This window comes from Haliotis asinina, chromosome 14, assembly GCF_037392515.1.
Source record: "Haliotis asinina isolate JCU_RB_2024 chromosome 14, JCU_Hal_asi_v2, whole genome shotgun sequence".
Classification (NCBI taxonomy): domain Eukaryota; kingdom Metazoa; phylum Mollusca; class Gastropoda; order Lepetellida; family Haliotidae; genus Haliotis; species Haliotis asinina.
The window spans coordinates 25,587,688-25,606,362 of NC_090293.1; the positions used below are offsets into that span (position 1 = coordinate 25,587,688).

At 40.3% G+C, this 18,675-nt stretch overlaps 1 protein-coding gene across 1 annotated transcript; it reads right to left on the reverse strand.

Moving 5' to 3' along the window:
• Window positions 1-532: 532 nt before the first annotated feature.
• Window positions 533-14,193, reverse strand: LOC137262144 (uncharacterized). The gene is made up of 9 exons (XM_067799926.1): window positions 14,033-14,193; window positions 13,503-13,577; window positions 11,662-12,111; window positions 10,116-10,175; window positions 8,152-8,583; window positions 5,823-5,876; window positions 3,486-3,626; window positions 3,023-3,073; window positions 533-1,120 (listed from the first exon to the last, which is right to left on the reverse strand). Exons 2-9 carry the CDS (start codon window positions 13,561-13,563, stop codon window positions 756-758), a joined length of 1,614 nt encoding a protein of 537 aa, XP_067656027.1. The 5' UTR covers window positions 13,564-13,577; window positions 14,033-14,193; the 3' UTR covers window positions 533-755.
• Between the last annotated feature and the right edge of the window lie 4,482 nt (window positions 14,194-18,675).

Sequence of the window (18,675 nt, forward strand, 5' to 3'; positions counted from 1 at the left end):
TAGTCTGTAAATAATGGAGTCTGGACCAGGTAGCCTACTAATCAACAGCATAAGCATCGATCTGGTTGTTTTGATATGAAGACACGCTTCACCCAAGTCTGACCACCTGATCCCGGATGTAGTCGTTATCTGGGACACGGGGACTAGGACGTTTTGCGCCATATCTGATGACTGAGGGAGATTTTACAGCCGCTTGAATAACATGTTGGGACAGTAGCTCGGTGTCTGTGTGATCGTTACATGTAGAGAGAGAGAGAGAGAGAGAGAGAGAGAGAGAGAGAGAGAGAGAGAGAGAGGAGAGAGAGAGAGAGAGAGGAGAGAGAGAGAGAGAAGAGAGAGAGAGAGAGAGAGAGAGAGAGAGAGAGAGAGAGAGAGAGAGAGAGAGAGAGAGAGAGAGATGTTATAACTTGAGGGCAAAGTTTACTTTATTGAGAGAGAGAGAGAGAGAGAGAGAGAGAGAGAGGAGATGTTATAACTTGATTGCAAAGTTTACTTTATTGAGAGAGAGAGATATTATAACTTGATTGCAAAGTTTACTTTATTGCTTTATTGGCATATTATCTTCTACATGCTTGGACATATCCCGACATATAATTAGTCATTGTTCCCGACCCGATAAGGACCGAGACACGGAACGCTCGTCGCGTATTCTGTGATATAACAGATAACTGATTGTTGCTGCGTTTCATGTCTTATGGCCTCAGATATTACGTATATATCTTCATCAGCCTGCATAACAGGAATAAGTTAGCACGTTATGTAGCGAAGGCACAGATACACGCAAGGATTGTAAGCTTATTGACTGTGAATGACACCAGGTCGATACCAGAACTTCCCAAAGCTTTGGATATTTGTTCTATACCCTCCTGGAACTGTTCTGTAACCGATGAGGAGTTACCGGATGTGGAGCTGTTGGATGAGGAGTTACTTGAAGAGGAACTGGCGGATGGTGAAAGTCCCGGCATATTAGTTTTCGCTACGTCAATGACGTCATCGCTTGCCCTCGTCACCAGTGCATGCGGGAGTATTGTTGTCATGTGTCCAGTTGGCTTGTTTGAGATGTTCCCCGTGCTCATGCTGCTGGTCTCTGCTTGTCGATTTACAGCGCTCTTAGTACATGCTGCAAGTGAAATACGAAAACAAACGTTTTCATGGAATGGCTCTTCACAACAACAAAAGTTCACTGTACTGAATTAATTAATGTATTGTAATTATCATTCTACACTCTTAAAAAAATGAAACGTATTGGTGTTATCAGCTGTTTATTTCGATATATTTCGACAACAGCTCAGATTGTTGTTATTTCGTGTTGTTATTATGTGTTTGTCATAAAAATAGAAACGATACATGAATAATGACAACAGAAAGCGTTTTCCATGTAATGCACGTACAAAGTTTCTGAAACACGAGGAACAATCTATGAAAGATCAAACCAATTTCACCATTTCATCCGTGTGTCGCAGTTCGTGCTTAATCAACCCATGTACACTTAAATACGTGTAATAAATTTCCCTATTTTTGGAATGTGCTTTTTGAAGTGTTTCATATATTTACATATAGTTTCATACAACTGGCCCTTGATTACGTGAAGATACGTATCTTGATAAGGTTTAAAAGAGTTTCAAATCTTTAGAATCAGTTTACTCTAACTGGCCTTTGATTAGATGACGGTAAGTTTCTTGTTAAGGTTTTAAAGAATTTCATATATTTACAAACAGTTTCACCCACCTGCCCTTTAATTAGGTGACGATAGGTTTCTTGATGAGGTTTTAAAGAATTTCATATATTTACAAACAGTTTCGTCCAACTGCCATTTAAGTAGGTGACGATAAGTTTCTTGATGATTTTTTAAAGAATTTCATATATTTACAAACAGTTTCACCCAACTGCCCTTTAATTAGGTGACGATGGGTTTCTTGATGAGGTTTTAAAGAATTTCATATATTTACAAATAGTTTCACCCAACTGCCCTTTAATTAGATGACGATAAGTTTCTTGATGATTTTTTAAAGAATTTCATATATTTACAAACAGTTTCACCCTACTGCCCTTTAATTAGGTGACGATAAGTTTCTTGATGAGATTTTAAAGAATTTCATATATTTACAAACAGTTTCATCCAACTTGTCTTTCATTAGGTGACGATAAGTTTCTTGTCCTGTTAAAACCAGTGAATATGAAGACAATACATCTTGAGTGCGTGCGCAGTCTGATTTGTCGACTTAAGTTCGTGCGTTCCACTTCGTTCGAATCTCGGGAATACTACAGCTGTACAGGCGAATGGCATGTCGGAATACTGATCGCAACACGTAAATGAATGACATTAAAATCGGAACATCTATATTGTATTGAACATGTTTTGATGAATACTGATTGACTGACGAAAACAAATTAGGTAGTTTAGGTGCCATAATACACATGACGTGGTACAATATTTATGACGTCTTTTCGTCCCAAATAAACGTCACGGATATTTTAACCAAAGAGAGGAAGTAGACAGAACAACCGAATAGTACGAATAGTACGAATAGTACGAATAGTACGAATAGGTTTGTGTCAGTAATATCACATCAGCTATTTGGTTTCAAATCGCTGGCGTTACTTTAACGTTTGTGAAACGGTTACAGTGCACCCATTTGGTCTGAAGCAATCCATCCCTGAGGCCGATGTATATATATATACGTATGTATTTTTCCAAAACTGTGTTCCACTGGAGATATTGCTTGTGTCAGACCAAACGATATCGGAAACCTGATGACATCACAAAGCTATGACGTCAAACACTTGATGACATCACAATGTTTTGACATCACTCCACTGCAATAGCAAAGATTTTTTATTGAAAACTAATATTGAAGGGTGATTTTGTATGATGGCTTCTAACATCAAATATATCTACACTCGTTGATAAAAATGTAAATCACACCTGCAAACCTGGATATATGTAACTTTATCAACTCATGTCGATATATTTGATATCAGTAGACACTTGGGTTACTTTCTCAAAATATCCATGACTTACCCTGGGATCCGGGACTGCATTCACCTCTGACAGAGCCAGCCATCCCGGGTACTGGAACAAACATGCAAATATTATCTCTTGTGAAAACCAGTCGCATATCCATGCTGATCCAACTGACCAGCCTCGCTAGTCAAGAACATATTTTTCCCTGGTTCGATAAAACAAAGTAAAAGAAGGAAAAAAGAAAACACCCAAAACAAAACCAAAAAACCCCACAAAAAACAAACAAACAAAACAAAACAAATAAACAGAAAAACACCCCACCCACCCCACCCCAAACAAGAATAGCGACAAGAAGAAACATCGACCCGACCAGATTTGATTATTTACACACCGCCACCTTATTGCTGACATATTGCTGAGTGTGGCGTAAAAACTAAACTCACTCACTCACTCACTCTTCTGGAGGTGTATTGCTCACAACGGGAGGTGTATTGCTGAAAGCGGACTGACTCTCACTCACCGGTCCTGGAACACTTTGAACTGCAGACTCCTCTACAACATCTTTGCATGAGTAAGATGCTGCAGTCGGCGTCAACATCACAGGCTGCGACACAGGAAGATCCTTTCAAAACATAGCCATGGTTGCAGGACAGGCTTGGTTCTGAAGAATGTCAATGTCACTCGCTGTTGTTAATGCAGACATATAATGTAGAATATTCATAACGCATCTTTCTATGTTCCATATTATATCCTGCTCAAAGCGCACACATATGATCTGATCATTATTACCAAGGATAATCCCAACTAGAATGTCAGATGTTAAAAAGTCACGTGAATTATCCCACCAGGTACCCATTTACTGCTGGGTGAACAGACTCCCGACACGTGTCACGTCTGCTTCGTTATGGAGCAGAACTGCAGTTCTATGAACTCTCAGGAGTCAAGCTGTCACACACTGTCACCCCTTCAAGACTCACTGCACTCAATGTTGCTTAACTTCAAATGACTTGTGATCCAAACGTAATGAAAGAGATCACACCTATATACCCGGCATGTACAAGTGAAGATGACACTAATCATATTACCTCGCTCAAAATGGGCAGGACATCGCAAGCTACTGCGTCAGGTTTGGGACAAACTTTTTGAATAGGAAAATTTGCGTAAAGGCGGTCTACAACCAGTCTCTATGATGGTATACCAGGTTAGAACTGATCTCAGGCAACCCAGAAATGTCGTAAGAGGCGTCTTACCGGATCGAGTCGTCAGGCTCGCTAACCCGGGCCCACTTGCACAGTGCAGTCTAAGTTGCAATCAATCTTATTGCATTACAATCAACTTTACAACCTCCATGCAATCGCCCTTATCCACTTGTACAAAGCTGATCTTAGCGTCATTGTAAGATTCATAAGGTCGCGATCTTAAGGATTTACAGTAATTGTACCGCTAAAATCGTTCTGTGCAAGTGGGCCCTTGTTTGCAATTGTCATCGTGTCCGAGTTGCGTAGATCGATGCTCATGATGTTGATCACTGGATTGTATGGTCACAACTGTTACTTACAGACCTCTGTCATGTGGCAGGAAATTTGTTTGTACCGCAAACAAACAACCAAAAAAAACCAACAAACCCAAGCAAACACAGCGAAACTCCTTTAAGACTAAGATGCGCAGCCTGTTTTATGGAACCAACGTCAGGAAACAACTGGATTCCTGACCAAGATACCAGGGCCTGGATGTTCGATGCTCTTTTAGGGCTATGATAGTCGTGACATACCTTAACATTAACTTACGACTATCTTAGCGCTAAGATAGCTTCGAAAATCTAGGCCCAGGCTACTCCCAAATATTACTAACTCGATGAATGATAACTCAGGATTATCAACAACTGACAGATATTCCTGGCATCCTGACACATGCACAGTATCATCAAGTTTAGAATTGGTCTTCAGTAACACATGCCTGTCGTTAGAGGCGACTAACGGGATGGGGCCCTCAGGCTCGCTGACTTGGTCGACACATGCCATCGTATCCCAGTTGTGTAGAACGATTTTCATGCTGATCAGTTGACACATATCATTGGTTCCCATTTGCGTAGATCGATGCTCAAGTTGTTGATCACTGGATTGTCTGGCCCAGACTCGATTATTTACAGACCACCGTCATGTAGCTGGAATATTGCTAAGTGCGGCTTTAAACTGACAGCAAACCAACCAACAAACCAGTATGACCACACCGTGTTGAGCATATTGCTCAACCCTCCAGCTTAACCCCCTTAACCCCCCGTTAGTTCCCTCTTTCGACAAGCACAGGCACGCGCCTTTTATGGCAAGCATGGGTTGCTGAAAGCCTATTCTAATCCGGACCTTCACAGGTGTGAAACCATAGGTAAGAGGAGAGTAATATCATTATAATAACAAATGAAGAGGATACATCACATATTTAACAACAATGGCGGGTGTTACCAGTAGTGCTAACTATCGATCAGGGGCACAGTAATCGATAATCGTTAACCTAGCAACCTAACCTATCGACCGATTATCGATAGATATCGCAGAAGAAACTCTGAACCAAAACGACGGTAAGTCCAGAAAAAAATGAAATGTTTCACAGAACATGTGAGCGGCGACATGTTTATGCACGGGTTACCACCAACGCCCTGAACATAATTCTGCTTTTCAGTAACCATCTCACACATTGGCTGACTATGGACGTACATAAAGTGAATATCAGAGTGAACAAACATACTGTAGAGATACAACAAACATACACATTCATATACGTATGGACGAATTCACGTTAACGCTGAGGTGTACAATCCCACACAGACGCACTTGTCAACTGGGGTTCTTCTATAACTTACTGGGAAGCAACGCCGTCACGGGTCCGTTCTTACTGCCGCACTGATACTTGGCACCTGAAGAAAACACGTAACTGGTGGAGTATGTGACTAGTTCCGGTTGAAGGAGGATCGTATTCAGTACATGATTTGGGTATTATATTCTGCTGGGATTCTGGTTTGGGTATGGGGCACAGCTTGATTATCTGATATTATGGTGGGATATGATTTATGCACACACCCCGAATAGAAAAAATAAATAACTCACGTCGTAAGATCTGTATTGAGCATCAATGAAATGGCATTTATAGCATCTGGGTGAGTGAATAAGTTTAACTTTACGTCGTTTTAGCACTGTCCCAAAAATATCACGACGGGGGACGCAAGAAATGTCGGGAATCGAACCTGGGTCTTCAGCGAGACGAGCGAATGCGCTCACGATTAGGCTTACAGTTACATGTTGAGCAATTAATACCCCTTCGCTTTAATCAATACATGCACTATATGTTTGGAAATATGCTTACACCCATGTGATGATCAGAGTTTTGTCTGTGTGATGATTACAGCTTTCTCTGTGTGATCACAGCTTTTTGTAAACGATGGTCAATGCTTACCCTTGGCGTCGATGAATGCTTTCATTAGGTGATGATCTATGCTTACCCTTGGCGTCGATAAATGTTTTCACTAGGTGATGATCTATGCTTATCTTTTGCTTTGATAAATGCTTTCTCGAGGTGATGAAACAAGGTTTACCCCTGGCGTCGATAAATGCTTTTAATAGGTGATCAGGGCTTACCCTCCACGGCGACTAATGCTGTTACTAGGTGATGTTCAGTGCTTACTCTGGGCGTCGATATATGCTTTCTCTAGTTAATGATGAACGCTTACTCTGGGTGTCGATATATGCTTTCTCTACTTAATGATGAACGCTTACTCTGGGCGTCGATATATGCTTTCTCTAGTTAATGATGAACGCTTACTCTGGGTGTCGATATATGCTTTCTCTAGTTAATGATGAACGCTTACTCTGGGTGTCGATATATGCTTTCTCTAGTTAATGATGAACGCTTACTCTGGGTGTCGATATATGCTTTCTCTAGTTAATGATGAACGCTTACTCTGGGTGTCGATATATGCTTTCTCTAGTTAATGATGAACGCTTACTCTGGGTGTTGATATATGCTTTCTCTAGTTAATGATGAACGCTTACTCTGGGTGTCGATATACGCTTTCTCTAGTTAATGGTGAACGCTTACTCTGGGTGTCGATATATGCTTTCTCTAGTTAATGATGAACGCTTACTCTGGGAGTCGACCAATGCTTTCCCTTGATGATGATCAGTGCTTCCCGCAGGTGAGGATCAAAGCTTACCCTTTGCATTGATAAATGCTTTCTCTGGGTGATGATCAATGCTTACTGTCTGCGTCGATCAAAGTTTACTGTGGCTCCTCATCATTCTATGTCAGTATTTGTATGTCTCCAACTTGATGGAGTTGGACAAGTCATTGTCGACCACTATCGCCTTCTTCCCTCTCCATCAATGGTAGGGATCTTGGTTACAGTGAGTGTGGAATCTTTGTGATTTTTACAACCGAAACTGCCATATGTTATTATACGGAAGCGTAATAGGGCCACGGTGAAAAATTTGTTTAGTCTCATTATCTCCTACGTAGGACTTACTATCTCCTACGTAGGACTGACTATCTCCTACGTAGGACGTAGACGTAAGACGTAGGACCTAAGACGTAGGACTTACTATCTGCTACGTAGGACTTAATGTCTCATACGTAGGACTTAATGTCTCCTAACTAGGAGATACTATCTTCTACATAGGACTTAGTATTTTGCAGATTTTGTTTATATTGGGGCTCCTTGCGGGCCATAGTAATGTTTCAGTGGCGGTTTCAAAGGCGGCAATGATTCACATGCGTTCAAAGACACATTCAATTCCACGTCCAGCATTTCTATAATTGTTTGTTACTGATGGAAACCTAATGAAAGTAAATTCAAGTGAATTCAGCTCTCTTGTAATAATGATTTTGTCGGTATACAGACCATTTATCGTACCTTACCCTTCCCTTGCTGATGCTAAAATGGCAAAGATTGTGGCACATTGCAACAATCACAAAGACTCCACCCACTGTTACCAAGTTCCCTACCAGCGTTCAGTTTTATACTCGAAAAGTTCCTTTTTCTTATGGGGGCGGTTAATATTGCCTTGTGGTTAAAACCTTCGTTCGTCACTCCGTGGACTCCCGTTAAATTCCGGTGTCAACTGTGACATCGCTAAAAGCGGCGAGAAATCACACCCCCAACTATCGAAGACAATTGTAACTGAGATATATATTCTTACCAAACGACCAGTCTGCATGATTCTCACTGAAGATGCTCATGTATATATACAGATGCAAGTCAGGACTGGACCAATTCAAAAGTCTCTCTGACATCCCATCGCATCCTCCAAACTCCAAATGATTTTGTGAATAGTTCACTCGAAATGTTCGGAAGTCATTGCAAGGTTTTTCATCTGGAATGAATACTTTACTGATGTTCTCCACACTTTTAAATGGCGGTCCTATTCCCTTTATAATAGAAGCTTTTATTAATCCGGCTCGGTTGTCAATTTCAACCTTGTATTGATATACAAAAGGCAATACCCAACGCGTTCTGTGAAGCATTAGAGCCAATTTCCCACAGCCTTTCACACTGAATGCAAAGGGTGCTGATACGTTTATGCTCTTGGGTGTGAGCGGAAGGTAGCCAGTTGTTTTTGAGGTATGGAACTCTGCAACACAGAACATTTTAAATATGTTGTGTACAACGATGTACATATATGATAAGTTGCATGATGCACGGAAATAACCGATGCTTTACGAATGTAAATCGATGGAAGGGGGATAACTCTAAAACTGTTTCTTTCTTGAGTCGTCTGCAAAATGAAGCGATGGCTACGAAAAGATTTACCTCGTATTCCAATAAATAAATATTGACAAAACGTTCACATGTAATTCCTGTGAATGTTAAGAAGGGGAATTACACTACGACGACTTTACTAAGACAGTACTTAATGGGAAAAAACGGCAAGATGCAAGATTCTAAATGTTTGATTCACACAGGTAGGCTGAAATACATGCTTGAAACAGTTCAAAATTAATAAAATTATTGAGATTTTCGGTAAGATAAAAACGGCGTTTAGCTTCGGACTTAGGGGACATAAACAAACATCGAAGGTACATCAACCTCCAGGGTACACCAACCATTCGGGCTCAGGGAACATAAACAAACATTGAGAGTACATCAACCCGTGCACCCACTCGTGACCAGTGAACAACATATAATATACGTCTTTGGTTGTATACTTCTTTGGAGGATAAAACGGTCAGATGTGAGCACTTGTTTGTATCAGTGTCACTGGTGCCGGTAGGAGAGGGATTATACTTAAAGTTACAAAAAGGCGTACAGCAGACCGTATTACTCGAGGGACAAATTTACAACCTTACCATGAGAAATGTAAATATGATATCAGTTTGCTTTATTTTGAATATCAATAAGATCGCTACCATCAATATGACATGTACACAAAATGGCGTCTACCTCTCGACTGATTATTTTGAAATGCGTGAAACATACTCTAACAACCTTAAAACTACGATCACAACTGTCAGTTATGTTCAAGTTGAATGTGCAAACGATGCAATGTATGAAATAACTTACATGAAGCAGTGAAAGACTGTAAATCATTTTGTACATAGTGAACACAAAAACGGCTGATCGAACGGTTTTCGAACTCAGTGCACTGCATGCGTCAAAATATGACGTCATATGTTTGTTTCCAATACAACTTCTCGGTAGCGAGTTTGGCAGGTACCGTGTCAGCGGCAATATCTATTTTTTCAAGATGCAATCAACAATATTCCAGCTCTGAAAGAAAGTGAGTCTGGAGCCAGTGATCAACAGCAAGACCATCGCTCTACGCAGCTGGGATACGATGACATTTGTCAATCAAGTCAGCGAGTCTGACCACCCGATCCCTAATGTCGCCTCCAAGGACAAGCAAGGGCTACTGAAGACCAATTCTCACCTAACACGGAAAGGTGTATTCTCGTTGAAGTAAGACTGAAGAAAGAATATCCTTCAGTGTATAAGGGTCAAGTTAACAATGGACACTGGTCAGTGAGTATAATTCATAAGGTAAGTTAAAACAAAGGATTTCGGTGTTCTTTAGATAGTTAAGAACACGCGCGCGCCGCCCACACGCACGCGCATCTATATTATCATTGTTAAGCGTCATTTGTTGTTTCTAGATACAAAACTCACCTTTGATGCCGGTGTTCTCGGGTAAATGTGGCGCGAAGTGTTTCCCATCGCAGACATCCCCTATATCGTTAAAAGCGAAAGTAGCATGCTAGGGTAACGAAACTAAACCATTAAAAACTATACAATTTCAACATTCTTGATTCCGACTGCTCAGCCAGAGGTTTCATATACCGAACATCGCCGAATGTGAAGAACTAACACAAGATCACAAGTGCTGTGGTTTGATATTGCTCATTGCATTTCTAGCAGCGAACGCCAGTTCTATACATGAGCAGCTATATCAGTGAAAAAAGAGAGAAATACACTCCAGGAACCCCAATGCCGTTAACATTTTGCGAAGACAATATCTCGCAGAATCTCCGCTTGGACACCTGACATAAAAACATATTTCAATAAAGCATTTGAAAAAGATGTCAAGTTAAAGTCAAATATACTATATGTACATATATAGCATTTGTCTGTGGTATTCAAGTTTCATAAAAGAGAGTGAGTGAGTTTAGTTTTCACAACCTTAACTAGGATAATGGAGTTATTTAGTGTCGACATGGTTCAAAAGGGTGAAAAATAACACCGAAAGATCCATAACATCATAATGGATACAATACAAACACCAATAGTGACGTGAAGAGTAGTGACGTAACAATAGTCATTGCCGACGTCTTGTTGATTGACGTCAGGTTGATATAAAGCCATTGAGCTTGCCAGTCTACATGAACTTACGACTGGACGGTGCTTTGTTGTCCCTTCGCAGACCTTTAGTAAGTGAGCGAGCAAATAATTGAGTCGGGACCAGACAGTCCACTGATCAACAGCATGAACATCGATTTACGCAATTGGGATACGAAGACATTTGTCGACTATGTCAGCGAGCCTGACTACTCGATCCCGTTAGTCGCCTCTAACGGGAGGTTACCCATGATCAAGTTTAATTCCAAACCGGATCTTCACGGGTCGGCAGATCTTCAGCTGCGATATGCCTGACATGTCAAAGAGATAATTATCTGCAATGCTTCTGCATTGGGAATTTTGGCGCATACTCTTTGACGTTGTCCCTTCTCTATTTACGTGAAAGTTTTGCATAGGTATTATCATTCTTGATATATATAATTGATCTTCGCTTTCGTAAGAGTTTCTTGAATATTGTCTGAATTGTAAAAATCAATACAACTGATACTTTCTGTCTTTTAATTACATTACAGATCCAAATTATCGTAATTTGGATATACAGTCTACGACCCTTCACAGATGCATTATCCTTCACACACTCTGGGGTCGACCGGGTGGCCAAATGATTACAGGGTCAACACGCCACGATGAAGAGACCGGTTCGATTCCCCCATTGGGTACAATGCGTGAAGCTGATATCTGGTGTGCCCCGCGGTGATACTGCTGGATTATTGCTAAACTCACTCACTCACTCACTTGATACGCTCTACGTTCCTGGTAACTGTCAGGATCCGCATATCTCTGTTTGAATTCCCAAGCTGCCCAGAATGCGATGACAACGACTATGGTTATTGACTCAGTAACATCAGTATAGGCTTACCGTAACTCCAACGAGCCAATGCTTTACTGGTGACGGTGATAAACTTGACAGAGTAGATGGTACCTGTCCATGGTAGTTTCCTGTTAAAGATGTGCGTGTTGCAGTCCTTGAATATTGTCATCATGTTTTCTTTCCAGGAAAACACGAAGACCGATCTTCTCCTGCACATGTCAATTCGGTGTTGGAACATATATTCCTGTTTTAGGCTGTGAATGCTGTGTCCAAGTTTCATACTGATTCCACGAGTACTCAGAGTGACTGCGAACATATTTTGGCGGATATTTACATCTGCTTGCGAAGAAAAACAAATAGTCACTTCGGAACAGCATTCGACAGATAGAGCGATTTCCTTGTTCTGAATGGACGGGAGGTTGTGCTCAGTGTACTGTAGTCGTCTGGTGTGCAGCAACTGTGTGGTGACTTTAAGTACTCTCTTTCCCACCGATATTGCTTCAATGGAACAAATGAAATCGTGTTAAGTTTCGCTTCAGGATGAACAAAGCATTCGTAACGTTTGCTTTGGTTTCGTAAAGTTTGCGAATGTCGTAGAGCTACGAACACTGTGTGGACCTTGGTACGTATAGGTTAATCACCCTTGCAAGGTAGTTGAATGAAAGAATAAATAAATAAATAAATAAATAAATAAATAAATAAATAAATAAATAAATAAATAAATAAATAAATAAATAAATAAATAAATAAATAAATAAATAAATACAGTAGTGAAGGTGATTAAACGGCTTACATCACGAGGACAGACGCATTCAATACGCGTATAATGTATTAGGCGTGATGGTCAGTTAATGAGTTATGCTAATAAAACACGTCCAAGAACAACGGACATAACTGTCCCCAGTGTTTTAACTTATTATTGATGAGGGGGATGGGCAGGGGTGTATCACTATTACCTGCTCTGTTCTCCCCTTTAATGCAACAATTATTTCCCCTTGTTATGTCATGCTGTTATGACAGCATGGGTTGCTGGGGCCGATTCAAAGCTAGAATCTCCACTTGGCGCAAGCATAGTAATGGTCAGTTATGCATTATTCTCAGTGTTACTTTAAACAGTGACTTTGCAGTTGATGCAAATATACGTAACATCCTCCATGGACCGCTCTTGCCCCCAACCCTATAAATGACATGTCATGAAATCATAAAAATGGTGATAACATATGTCACATAAAGTTTTTTGTTTAAAAAAAATGATCGTGTCATCCCGCTACACGCAATCATGCAGCTACAGATACAATGAAACAGTGGAGTGTGTTCAAACTAACCAGGGTGACTGAGTGAGTGAGCGAGTTTAGTTTTACGCCGCACTCAGCAATATTCCAGCTATATGGCAGCGGTCTGTAAATAATTGAGTCTGGACCAGGCAATCCACAGATCAGCAGCATGAACATCGAACTATGCATTTGGGAACCGATGACATGTGTCAACCAAGTCAGCGAGTCGTACCACCCGATACCGTTAGTCGCGTCTTACGACAAGCATAATAGCTATTTATGGCACACATGGGTTGCTGTAGGCCTATTCTACCCCGGACCTAACTAACAAGTGTAGAGGTGTAGAGTACACTTGACAATGAACTTACAATTTAAGGAAAACAATGAAAACATAACTATACTAAAAACGGTCGCTGAAGCAGTAGGAACATCAGATCCAAAAACTGAAAAATGTACCCCCTCAAAATACGTCATCTTCGAAGTTACATTTCTGTCTAAGGAGAGTTGGACACATTATAGAAAAGATCATTCTGTCTGTTTCGTTACCAGCCTCCATTAAACATGGGTGTCTACTTTCTTTTGAGCGTCAGTATATTTGAAACCTCAAACGCTTACCAAACAGCAACGTCATGCCGGCAACAGCGTAGAGAAGACGGGCCATGATGCTGGCAACCATACCTCAGTCGGCCCCTGATGAAATTACAGGACATATATAGCAACACCTGTGGTGCTGAGTGCATGGCTAACCTCGTTAATATAGCAAATGTGACGGCAGATTTTAATCACTTTCACTTGAAGGCGACACTGAACGCATTAAGACATAAACGCTGCAAACACATGCAAGTGAAACGCCATGAATATATAATACCACACGGACGTTTTATTTGACTTATAACTTTCAGATTTTCTCTCGGCGGTTCTGTAGGAATATTTGATTAAATTAACATTTTCACATACGTTAGTGTACATTATTTGTATGATAATGCACTAGGAATGATCATTGACGTTTAAATTCTTTATATAACAACTACAGCAATTCAAATCACCTATTTCTTTAGTTCCCCAGCATGATTTGTATTAATAAATTTGTTGTCGCGTGTACATCAGTGTTACATATTACACACATGAGATATAGTAACACGTACTTGGAGTGTAATTCAGTGCATTACAAACACGACGCGGTCGGGTAGAACAGTGGTTAAGGCAATCGCTCGTCTCGCTGAACACCACACAGACGATTCTCTACATGGGCACAACTTGTGAAGTCCATCTGGTGTCCCCCCGCCCGCCGTGGTATTGCTAGAATGTTACTAAGAGCAGAGTCAAACTAAACTCACTATTACTCAAACCATGATGTCAGTTTCCGGTCTTCCTGCCTTCCTTTTAGACATTTTGCAGCTCTTATATACTCATTGCTTAGCTGTATCTGTTTCCGTTTGTATATGAGTCTGATTCATTATGACTAACTAAATTGTTCAAAATTGTCGGCGAAAATGAAAATGAGAGACAGCTTTATTCGATAGTTTATGCCCAACGCCCATAATGCATACATTTGGCAAAAAGTAAATACATACTGAGTAAAGCTAAGTATAGTTTAGAATTGATTCATGATATATTTATCCATTCCTTAAACGGCGAACGTGCGAAAGATATCCGCTTAATGATTTTAAAACATGCGTATTGTCCGATGACAACAGTCGGACATAGGTTTCAATTGTCGGTAGTTGAGACAGATGTATTGAAAAACAATCCTTGGAGGGAATATGTTGGACATATTAATACAATACTGAGTTATCTTCGATATAATCAAGGCCAGCAATATGACCGAAGAGACAGAAACTGTTCTTACTTGGGGTGTTTGTATGACGACCACATTCTGGTCACGGAGAGTTATAATTTTACGTTGATTTGGTAGTAATTCACTGGTTCGACACTTAGAGATGATTTGAATCGTGAATAGCAATTACATTAGGATGCCGAAAATAGTGGTGCATGCCAGTATTGAGTGAAGCAGCCATAGAATCTCTGTTAAACATTTCCACGAATGCGGATATACAACCTTCGTCTTGAGATATTCATAAGAATTAAAACTATATTGAAATAATATCAACCTAATATGAGAAGTCCATGTTGTTTTACCATTATCATCATTTTCATCATTTGATATGCCTGATAATGAGGTCTGTTCCGTGGAAGCTCCATCGATCTGTACAAGTACTGACTACTCTTGAGATAAATTGATACTGGAGGGTAGCTCTCCCACACTCTCCCAGACTACTGACTTTAAGAAATCACTTTCAAAATCTGGCGTGCACAGATTCAATAATTTTACAATAGGTTGCAATGGTGCAATCATAGAGTGAAATATCTTAAACAATTCATAATTGTTAATATATCCAAACCGTTTTTCATAACTGTTGCTAGAAAATATGGGTTTCTTTACTTGAGACGTAAACAACTTTTTGATTTTTGTCACAAAATGAAAATGTATGTTCCAGAACTGATAATATTACTATTACTATGTATAGGGCTCGTAGGTATGTCATGGGACTACGCGACACCTTAGTACCTTCGGTAACAAATAACGTTCATACCTTTTCGAAAAGGTATTCAATTGTCATTTGAAAGTAAGAAACCGATACCCCTTGCGGAAATAACATATTTCCGAGCTAACCATCCCAAATTAGCCAGCTATTACTGTCAACAGCTGTGACAACTAAGCTCGATTGTGCACTTGGTCCGATCCGGTCTCGTAACGACATATTTGCAGTCGTGCAATTTAGAACCAGAGCTGGCTCTCGAATATTCGCTTGTCACCGGAAATCTGGTACCGGAAATAAACTCCGCCTATCGCAATTTGGCGGGTGAAAGGTAAATGACTTTTTAACCGGAAGTAGAGTCTCGCGAGACTTACAAGCCCTAATGCATTATCTTTTCTTTTAAACGACATTGCAGATCTGCCTAATCTTAAGAATGAAATATTATTTAAAACGTCTATATACATCTGCACATAAGCAAATCAAAACGATCTCTGTACTTTTGTATTGTAATATTTCCCCTTAACTGTCTACCATTCCTTTGTGCCTCTTTCTGATGAATACCTGCGCTGAATGCAGGCTCGGATCAAGCCATGGTTTTCACGTGCGTCCGATCGATTGCAAAGCTTTATATTCACATAATACTGAGGGCTTGTTAAACCTTTTCAGCAACAATCATGCCTAAGCGCGGTCTTTTTTAAATTATAACCACGCCCACGCAATGTGTTATTCCTAATAATCTTTGTGAGTTGTAAGACTTTGCCTCCGCTCGTTTCCCTTTTGTGAAGAAAATGTGTTTCAACTTAGCTGATGTGCCTATGTGAAGATTAGATTTAATTATGAAACTGGATTTAGTTATGAAATAGTGGTTCTGAAACATGGCCCTATTAAGAAATACAAAAGACTTACAAAATGTTACTTTCGATGAGCGTTAGGTTTGTTTATTATTTAAAGCCGCTTTTATGAAACTGGATTTAGTTATGAAATAGTGGTTCTGAAACATGGCCCTATTAAGAAATACAAAAGACTTACAAAATGTTACTTTCGATGAGCGTTAGGTTTGTTTATTATTTAAAGCCGCACTCGGCAGTATTCTTGCTATATGGTGGCGGCCTGTATATAATCCATCAACGGCATGGAATACGATGACCGATGTGTCAACCAATTCAACGAACCTGACCACCCTATTGCGTGAATCGCCTGTTAACACTCGTATTTTGCATCCATAGCAAATTGTTGTCCAGTTCCCGGTGTCTTACCGAAAGTCCGAAAGGTAGCGTTTGAGTGAACTACCTAGCAGTATCTACGTATTGGACTGAATTATTGGCTTACATTTGTAGCTACAAAGGATTCCAGAAATAATATCTCGATATCATAATCATTTCTTCAAAATAATTTCGATCGGCGCCGCATGTTTAATAAACATTTGTAATACTATGTGATTTAGTGGGAGTTCCCTACTGCATGTAATCGGAAGAATGTAACGAAACTTGCCATTTCGTGAAAGTTTGGGATTGTGCCCGGTCTTGTTTTTCGAGTATTGAACAAACCGTGACTGTGATCATCAAGACGAAAAACCAAACTGCCCTTACAATGCATTTGTTTCTTTGTGCTGCAAGGCTGCAACTGTAATCAGAATGAGCACGATAATAGATCAATTACCTTTACTTTCCCACGGGAAACTATAGTCGACACCTTCCGTTTCATTATGTTTAGACTAATGTTATGTAATATTTTTACGCGAAAAACTTAATAAGGAGATGGATAGTGATGGGTGGTTAATGGAGTGAGCTATGGACGGTGATGATGATAGGGTTGTCAATGATTGGTGATGGCCGGCAATGCATTATGATAGATGCTGTGCTGTGTGACCAATGACTAGGTTAGTGATAGAGTGGAATAGCGATCTTGATAGAATGGGTGATGGATAATGATGGAATAGACGATGGATAGTTAGAGTGATGGATTGTGCAATGGGTGATATAGTTTGAATTGGATAGTGATAGTATATAGTTGGCGATGAGAAGCGATGATGATGATGATGATGAAGATGATGATAGTGAGTGATAGATAGTGATGGCGATGTAGTAGGCGATGGATAGTGATAATGATGCCATAGTGGGCGATGGATAGTGACGGTGATATAGTGGGCGATAGATAGTGATGGTGATATAGCGCCCGATGGATGTCTTGATATGGTGTTCGATGAATATGGTGATGATATAGTTGGCGATGAGTGGTGTGATGCCATAGTGGGCGATGGATGATGGTGATGATATAGTGGGCGATGGATAGTGATGATGATATAGTGGGTAATGGATGATAGTGGTCATATAGTTATAAATGGATGGTGATGATGATATAGTTGTCGATGTATAGTGATGGTGATATAGTGGTCGACGGATAGTTATGATAGTAAAGTAACTGATGCATAGCGATGGTGATGTAGTGAGCAATCAACAGTGATGATGATATAGTGATTGACGGATAGTGATGATGATACAGAGGGTTATTGATGGTGATGATGATATAGAAGGTGGTGGATGGTGATGATGATATAGTGGGTGGTGGATAGTGATGATGAAATGGAGGGTGGTGGAGAGTGATGATGATGTAGAGGGTGGTGGATGGTGATGATGATATAGCTGGAGTTAAATGGTGACGGTAATATTGTGGGAGAGGGATGGTAGTGATGATATAGTGGGCGAGGGATGCAGTGGGGCTAGATCGGACCGTGGTACTGGCGATAATGGCACTGGGAAAGGACCAAATGTTCATGACTGTTCTTCTGTTCCCGGCGTTTTACTTATAGAAAACGAGGCATTATCCAAGAGCCGTTATTGGTATATCGATCTTGATCAAGTAGTGTTTGACTGCACATTGACCCGTGTCTAATCTTTGTGTTATACTGGCGACACCTGACCGACTCTGTCCCTAGGGAACAAATCTGTACCTTGGTAATTATATGACCATTGTTGTGCTACTGCGTTTATGGATTCCACCAACCACTGATGGTTGGTTGACGTGTAAAACCTACATTGTAAATAATGTGCTATTCAGCAATGATTATATTCCTTCCAAATTCTAAATGGACACACGATTCTGTCAGGGCCGATCGTCCATTCTCAATAGAGCAACGTGAAGCCCTCTGTATAACATAGCATCAATAATCATTAATTCATTACTATCGGTGAAAGAGTGGTCATGTACGATCACCACACTCAACATCACTACTCTGAAGATCCAGAGCT